The sequence below is a fragment of the Thrips palmi genome, unplaced genomic scaffold (genome assembly GCF_012932325.1).
Source record: "Thrips palmi isolate BJ-2018 unplaced genomic scaffold, TpBJ-2018v1 HiC_scaffold_6, whole genome shotgun sequence".
Lineage (NCBI taxonomy): Eukaryota > Metazoa > Arthropoda > Insecta > Thysanoptera > Thripidae > Thrips > Thrips palmi.
The window spans coordinates 9,633,967-9,642,384 of record NW_023144633.1 but is presented as its reverse complement, the minus strand read 5'-3'; the positions used below and the strand labels follow the sequence as shown (position 1 = coordinate 9,642,384).

The window sequence follows — 8,418 nt, the reverse complement described above, 5'->3', positions numbered from 1 at the left end:
TGTGGACTCTGCTGAAGTTTCTGGAGAAGAATATTCCTGTGGGCTCTTTGTTGGACTGAAGCATACAGGTTTGCAGCCTGTCTTTGCTGTGATTGTAGATGTGATAGAAAAGGCGGGTGACTCTCCGAAAGTTTCTTTGGTAGTGTCCAAATGCCGCAATACTAGATTCAGTTCAAGATTCAATGCATACCGTATTGACAATTCTTTTAATGAAAGCTCAGAATTGGTTGATGTGAAAGACCTTGTGAATCATCGCCCCATTGCTCCTTGGACTCCTTGCATGGAAACTGGTGATGAATTTTTATACCTTGCCCCTCGCACTGTGGATTATTAAGAGGTAAGTGAAAAGTACCAAGCAGAGCTAGCTTATGATATAATTTAAAAAATAATGAAAGTTTTCTTTTACTGTGTGGTATGATTTTTGAATCATTTATTACAAACCATTTTTTAAAAATTCTTGATAGATTTGAATTGAAATCTTTTGTGACACTTTTAAAAGTGATGTATTTGGATATTTTATATTTCTTCAAGAATGATTTTGAAGGGAGGAGAGTGAGAGGGATGCAGCCTTGGGTTTCTAGTATCAGTGGGAAGCAGTATGAAGGGGAAAAGAGGGAGGCGCTGTTAGTATGCAAAAAAAGGCGGTCAGATATTTTATTGTGAGCGCTCGGTGCAGGCTAGTTTAATTGTTTATCTTTCTCGCCCATGCTAGCCCATGCCAGTCTTCTAAAAGAACTGTTTGTTACTCCAGGGAAGTCGGGTAGGAAGGGGAAAAGCTTGATGTGACACGGGCGTAGCCTCTGATTGGCCAGGAGTCCGGGATCGGGGCTGGTCGACCCAAAGCGTTCCTTGCGCGAGGCTAGAGGGGACGCCAAAACTGAAGCATTTTGTTAAATTAGTTCTTGTTACATTTTCTTCTAATTAGACGATTTCTAATCGTCTTATTTTTTGAAATACCTCTTTATTTAATTGGTCTCTAGCATAATCGTCAGTAGTATTTCATTTTGAAGCGAAATTGCAATTCAATTTGAATCGTTTCTCGAAGGGCGCGGACGGCGCGGGCGTCCGTTTCCGTTTGACGCCAGTAGTTTGTTTCAATTGCGGTTTGAAGGCGCGACTTCGCTTCATTCGGGATAAATAGTAGTTTCCTCATTAGAATCGCGGTTTTTGAACAGTTATTCTGTCTTTTTCTATCTTCTATTCATTGCACTGTGTTATTTCTTTGAAGGTTTTGGGCAGTCTGGTCTGAGTTGGTCATGGAGCGGCTCGCAAATCTTGATGCCAATGGCCTGGCAAAGCTGTTGCGAAAAAAATTGAATTCAGAGCTCATCTCTAAGTTAAAAGGTAATTACAGTTTCCTTTCCTTCCCTTTTCTGGTTTCTATCTATTTACCAAACGTTCATCTGTTGTTTTCTGTAGCACAAAAGGTGACAGGGGCTATATTTGCCAAGTTGACTGGCCCTAACCTGTTGCTCTTTGGCTTCTCACTGGGTGAAGTTACTGATGTAACTAACCTTTTGGATGATATTCGTGAAGGCAGAGAGGTTAGTAAATAAACGTTTTCATTTCCTTGTGTTATTGTGAAGTTGACCTTCAGATCATCATTAAATTTGAACTTTGCCTTTTATGTTAAGGTTCTTGCTGAAAGTGATGATGAATCGTCATCAGAGGACGGAGATGTTGAATCCATGGAGCGATCACTTATGGAATACATTGCTGATGATCAGGAAGAATTTGTAAAGAAACAATCGCTGTATTGGAAAATGAATATGTGTCAACGCTTGGAAGCGTGGAAAGAAGCTTCTAGCCGAAGTAAGTTCCTTGTATTTATAATTTTAATTCCCACGAATCAAATTGTTCCCTGACTTGAAATATCTGAATAGAAATTCATTGTCTTCACTTGATTTTTTTCATTCTAGATTTACCTTGTGCATCTGCACCAACATTAGGAGGATGCAAGTTGAAGGTATATTTCTTTATAAACATCTCTTTGCCCACAAGTTTCCTTATCTTTTCACACAGCTATCTTATATTTCTGTTCAATTCTGTTCCTTTTCAGGATCCACTTCCGCTGCCAACACGAAATGTTTCTGATCAGACTCCTACTCCAATGCGTTTTACTTCTAACCGGTCTTTGCGGTCAACAACAAATGAACGAATCAAGATTACAGCTCCATCTGAAACTGTCGTTTCAATGCGTCGCTCAGCTCAAGCTAGAGCTCAACCCTCAGCACATCAGTCCTTCGAGTTTGGACGCAGGGTTCTTCCTGAATCAGTTCCACTCAGCAGAGATACCCAGTTTCAAGAACCATCAATACTACAAATTGATGGAGATCAAGAAGAGTTTGAAACTCCCATCAACAATAATCTTAACAATTTGGGTACTGATGATTCTGACTCTGATAACTTGGACGACAATGAAGTGGGCCAACAGTTTCTGAAGGATAAAGAAAACATGGTAAAACCAACATTTCCATTGAAGTCTGCTGAAGAGTTGCTGTCTATTGAACCTCATCTTCCCTCTGTAAGTCTTCTTGTCTCGTATAGTGTGCATTTCATAATCTTTCTACCTTATTTAAAATTATTTTTTGTGTTTTTTGCAGTTTGATGTTGAAGGTATCTTGCTAGCTGATGATAAAGCCAAAAAGTTGGTGCCATATCTTAAAGATGGATACTTACTTCCCTCGAGATTAAGGAAGTTGGTTTATAGAACCCTAATGAGGCATTTGTACAACAATCATGTTGGGTAAGAGTCTTTTTTTACCTCTTGTTGGGTGAGCGGGTAGATGCGATTGAACGTTACTGATAGAACTAACAGGTTTCCTGCTTATGCTTAAATTTTCAGGCATGTTAAGGATGTTACATCACAGATGAAACATGGAATGGCCAAGAGTATTGTTACTACCTACACACAGTATCAAAGCTCAGTAACAATTGGCAAGGCTACACCTTGGGTAATGTATTCCTCTTTTTCATAGTTTTACTGCTATCTTGTTTGGTGCAGGCTTTATATCTAATTTTCTGTTACAGGCTCATCTGTTTTTTCCCTCAAAGAACAGTGGACAATTGGCCAATATCATGAAGCGGGCTCAGACTGCCTTACCACTAAAGGAGAGATCCAGGAAGGGGAAAATAAAGAAACCTGTTAAGAAGAAACCTGCTACTTCTGACATAAATGTATGGTTTTCGGTTTGACATCAGTTGGTAGAATTTTTGGTAGAATTTTACTTGAGGTTTATTTATTTTTTCAGATTCAGGCTTTGGCTGTCTTGATGCCAGACAGACAACACAGAGAAGAAATTTTTGATGGAATGCAAAGAACTTTTGGATTGCGATGTGATGCTAGGGATAAGGGCCTAAGCATCACTGAGCTTATTAACCAATACCCTCACTTTCTAAATTATTCGGGAGAGTTGGTAACTATCGTGATTTTATTCTTTTAGTACAATTTGTCTATAATCCCAACAAGGGGGAGTGTTTCTTTTTCGGTCAAAACTAACAATTTCTCTTTAAATTTTAGATTTCAACGGAGTTTCGACTGCTGCACCCAAATGCAAAGGACATGTGTCTTGAAATGATTCCTATCATTCCAAAAGTTGTAGAGAAGTGGAATAATGCTAGAGTCAACCCAAAATTTGATGACTGTAAGCATCTTTTACCTGTTGTGAACATATTATTTTTTTTATCTGATACACTCATTGCTCTTCAGTTCTAATTGGCTGAGCGATAGCGAAGCCCGTTACTCAGGTGGGGTTGAAAAGTTTTGTCTGTCTGTCTGTCAGCGTCTGTCTCTGCTGTCTGTCAGAGAAACATGGCACTCTTTCCTGAACGAGGCCGATCTGGCTGAGATTTTGCACATCTTTGTATATTCTGGCTCGGCACACGCGAAATTTCACATCCTAGCTCAACTGTGTTCATTTTTATAGGCGAAAACACCTAAAAACGCGAAAAATAGAGATTTCTGCAGATAGACCACTTCTGTCTTGGAGAAAGGGGTCTGGGGGGCGGAGCCCCCCAGCCTCGACAAGTTAAAAAGTCACAAGGGTCAAGAAGCATTCAACAAGTTAAAAAATAACCGACAACGGACAAGCCATTCCTGCCGCAGGCATGCTGAGCGGCAGGCCAAGGTAGGTACGCCAGGACGTGGATTGGAGGAACAGGCAGCGAGACATCGCGAAGCCTGTTACGACAAGACGCGGTCTGGCGTAAACTACCTTGTTAGTTGATCTTGTTTTGCAGCAACAATGAGGGCATTTCTAATTCTAGCAAGCCGTCTTCCTCATGCTATTCAGAGAAACATGGGCACTGCGTTTCCTCAAGAAGAGGAAATATTAGTAGTTGTAAATGTAAGTCTATTGATACTCAAGGAAATAAATTTTAACTTGTCACATTTTGTCAGGGTACTTTACTAAAGTAATTTTTCTTTTTCAACAGCGCGGTATTGACCTTGAGCAATTTGTAGTAGACAGAAGAAATGAAGCAAAAAAGCCAGTGCAGCCGTACCTTTTGGGTGTGAGGGGTGCTCTAGTCCTAACAGAACTGTTAAAAACATTTCTTGTGCTTGACAATAATTGGCTGAGCGATAGCGAAGCCCGTTACTCAGGTGGGGTTGAAAAGTTTTGTCTGTCTGTCTGTCTGTCTGTCTGTGTGTCTGTCTGTCTGTCAGCACTACTCCTCCTGAACGGCTCGGCCGATCTGGCTGAGATTTTGCACACTTCTTGGGTATGTTCTTGGCTCGGCACACGCGAAATTTCACCATCCTAGCTCAACTGGTTCAGTTTTTATAGGCGAAAAACACCTAAAAAACGGCGAAAAATAGAGATTTCTGCAGGTAGACCACTTCTGTCTTGGAGAAAGGGGGGTCTGGGGGGCGGAGCCCCCCAGCCTCGACAAGTTAAAAAGTCACAAGGGTCAAGATCGTGTTATCTGTAGATAAAACGACTCTATTTAGAATGTAGGGGGGTCTGGGGGGCGGAGCCCCCCAGCATTCAACAAGTTAAAAAATAACCGACAACGGACAAGCCATTGCCTGCCGCAGGCAGGCTAGCGCCGCAGGCCAAGGTAGGTACGCCAGGCGTGGATTGGAGGAACAGGCAGCGAGACATCGCGAAGCCTGTTACGACAAGACGCGGTCTGGCGTAAACCTACCTTGTTTAATTGAATTACCTAGACTGCCTTCAATAAGGGGTATTGATATTCTTTTTAAGAGTTATATAGTTTTTAATGTTCATTATCCACAGTCCTGGAAAAACTTTTTCAGGTTTATTCAGACTTGTTTTTACAAGATCTTGTGCAGTGAGGATGCTTGTGTGCCCCCCTCTTGCATAGAGTTATATGGTCTGGCCTGTGGCCTTTAAGTAATTATAAATCTCAATATTTTTTCCAATCAATTCAATTTGTATCTTTTCTTGTTATCTGATGATCTCAGAAATGTAACTTTATATGTGAATAACAATAATTAATTAATTTTTTGTTTTGTTGCTACTTTGTTTATGAAGCTGCAATAATGCTTAGTTAACAGGAGACTCCAGGTCGGCCGCCGGCCGTGCCTCGGCGCGCGGAGCCGATGCAGACCGAAATGAAAATCGCGATTTCTCGAAAACGGCTTGGCCAAAAAATTTCAAACTTGGTACAGAGACTGGCAATAGACCAGGCCCGCCCCCGGTCCGGTCAAATCCGGTCCGACATTGCCTGTTTGCCTACTGGCGTGATCGGCTCGAAAAACGGAGACCGCCGTATCTCGGCTCCTGGGCACGATATCGAAAATCGGGCTTTTCAGCGTTGTAGTCCAACTCGTTCCCTGCCGCCTCTCCAAATTTCAAGTCAAAATCCTGAACGGTGTGGCCGTAATTTGGGAAACGCCGAGACGAAAAACGCGACTTTTCGGCGACTGGCGTGGCGGAGGCAGGCTGGAGGCAGGCAAACAGGCCTGATCAAGGGACCGGCCCCCGAAGTGCCCCCTCCGCACCTCCCCCGCCCCGCCCGCCCTGCACTGCACTGCCAGACTGCCATTGTAATGCGCCCGGCCGTCTGGGGCTCGCGCCTGCCTGGCTGTCGGGGTGCATCCACGCTACCTGCTCTAGCAGTGTCTCTGTCGCACTTGCAGTGACAGACGGCACAGACGAAGAAAGTAGCTGTCGACGTCTGGGATGGCTATGCGGACGCCACCTTTGGCTTCGGCGAGGAGGCGCGGTGCGGTCCCAGCCGATTCCGAGCCAGCCGGCGGCAAGGCAGAAAAGTTCATCAGAAACTGGCTCAAAATGACACGTTTTTCAACATTGGTACCAATATGCGTTTCGAAGCGCGCTGATCAATTCTATACCCATGAAAATTGTTCAATGATTTATTGTCAAAATTGTGCTAGCAATTTCTCGTTTACACGCAACTTCCTAGTTTTTCGAGCTGATTCCGCCACTATCCGTAAAATATCAACTTTCCGAAAATTTCAAAATTTTACTTCCGCTCCTAGTCTCTTTTGTTTGGCGATGGCAATATACCTGCTCGAGGGTCGGAGCCAGGCATGTGGCCCCGCCTGCCCAGCCCAACCCAGCCCCATTCAGGCCAAACAAAAGAGACTAGGAGCGGAAGTAAAATTTTGAAATTTTCGGAAAGTTGATATTTTACGGATAGTGGCGGAATCAGCTCGAAAAACTAGGAAGTTGCGTGTAAACGAGAAATTGCTAGCACAATTTTGACAATAAATCATTGAACAATTTTCATGGGTATAGAATTGATCAGCGCGCTTCGAAACGCATATTGGTACCAATGTTGAAAAACGTGTCATTTTGAGCCAGTTTCTGATGAACTTTTCTGCCTTGCCGCCGGCTGGCTCGGAATCGGCTGGGACCGCACCGCGCCTCCTCGCCGGAGCCAAAGGTGGCGTCCGCATAGCCATCCCAGACGTCGACAGCTACTTTCTTCGTCTGTGCCGTCTGTCAGTGCAAGTGCGACAGAGACAATGCTAGAGCAGGTAGCGTGGATGCACCCCGGCAGCCAGGCAGGCGCGAGCCCCAGACGGCCGGGCGCATTACAATGGCAGTCTGGCAGTGCAGTGCAGGGCGGGCGGGGCGGGGGAGGTGCGGAGGGGGCACTTCGGGGGCCGGTCCCTTGATCAGGCCTGTTTGCCTGCCTCCAGCCTGCCTCCGCCACGCCAGTCGCCGAAAAGTCGCGTTTTTCGTCTCGGCGTTTCCCAAATTACGGCCACACCGTTCAGGATTTTGACTTGAAATTTGGAGAGGCGGCAGGGAACGAGTTGGACTACAACGCTGAAAAGCCCGATTTTCGATATCGTGCCCAGGAGCCGAGATACGGCGGTCTCCGTTTTTCGAGCCGATCACGCCAGTAGGCAAACAGGCAATGTCGGACCGGATTTGACCGGACCGGGGGCGGGCCTGGTTTATTCCTAGTCTCTGTACCAAGTTTGAAATTTTTTGGCCAAGCCGTTTTCGAGAAATCACGATTTTCATTTCGGTCTGCATCGGCTCCGCGCGCCGAGGCACGGCCGGCGGCCGACCTGGAGTCTCCTGTTAAATACATGACACTTAGCAAAAGGATTATCTCAATCTGAATTGTTTTTATTAGTAAGTGTTGGACCTAAACCACCAATATTTGGTAGGCATTTGGTTTTTGGGGAGGGAGAGAAAGTTGAGGTGCAAAGCAACTTATTCAAATTGAGCCAAATGGTGTACATGGGGTGAGGAAGGTAAGGCTTTGTTTCTTTTCATAACTTTCAAGGGTTTATTTCTATATCTCATGTGCTGATACAAATTTTTGTTTTCCATGTACGCTGGAGTCCACTGTCGAGGAAAGCTGGGGAGAAATCGCTGTTCTGGCTTGAAGTTGAGCTGGGTGGCAGGCAAGCAGATAAAGCAGACAAGCAGCTACATGCAACAATCAAGCAGAAAAGGAAAGAGGTGCATAAGTAAGTATCTTTAAAAGATCATTAAGTCTCTTTGCTGTGTTAGATGATCAAGTACAGAAAAATGTTCCTTCTTAGTTGGTAACAGTTTTATTCTTTGCAGGTGCCACTGACACAACTGTGCGTGTACCAGTTCTTCATCATACTTCGAGGAATTGTGTCCTGCGATTTCACATCCATGAGTGCTAAATTTCCTTGTGGCGCAAGATACCGTAATTAAAATAAGTTGACATCACTACCATTGTTTTTTATCAAATTAATTCCTGTCCTGTGTTGTAAACATGGTAGTCTATGAACATCATTTCTTTCTCCAGTGGACAATTTTATGATCAAGTGAAATTTTGTCCATTAAGTATTCACTGTATTGCCCACCCCCCACCCCCCAGTAGAAGCGAAGAATTTGTCTATATTCTATGGACATCTGTGTCCTTATGATGTTCTTCCTCCTGCGGACAATGTTGAGAACCGCCTTGTGAACAATTTTGTCCATAGTTATTGAC

At 44.1% G+C, this 8,418-nt stretch overlaps 1 protein-coding gene across 1 annotated transcript; it reads left to right on the top strand.

Moving 5' to 3' along the window:
- Positions 1-1,256: 1,256 nt before the first annotated feature.
- On the top strand, positions 1,257-5,512 carry LOC117652057. The gene is made up of 13 exons (XM_034396692.1): positions 1,257-1,344; positions 1,420-1,544; positions 1,635-1,812; positions 1,920-1,966; positions 2,060-2,524; positions 2,604-2,746; positions 2,846-2,954; positions 3,031-3,177; positions 3,252-3,416; positions 3,521-3,644; positions 4,240-4,346; positions 4,435-4,570; positions 5,149-5,512. Exons 1-13 carry the CDS (start codon positions 1,257-1,259, stop codon positions 5,355-5,357), a joined length of 2,043 nt encoding a protein of 680 aa, XP_034252583.1. The 3' UTR covers positions 5,358-5,512.
- Positions 5,513-8,418: the final 2,906 nt, after the last annotated feature.

Coding starts and splice junctions, on each gene's coding strand:
- LOC117652057 (XM_034396692.1), top strand. CDS start 1,257: ATGGAGCGGCTCGCAAATCTTGATGCCAATGGCCTGGCAAAGCTGTTG. Junction 1,967..2,059: donor TAGGAGGATGCAAGTTGAAG/GTATATTTCTTT, acceptor GTTCCTTTTCAG/GATCCACTTCCGCTGCCAAC. Junction 4,571..5,148: donor ATTTCTTGTGCTTGACAATA/ATTGGCTGAGCG, acceptor GCGTAAACCTAC/CTTGTTTAATTGAATTACCT.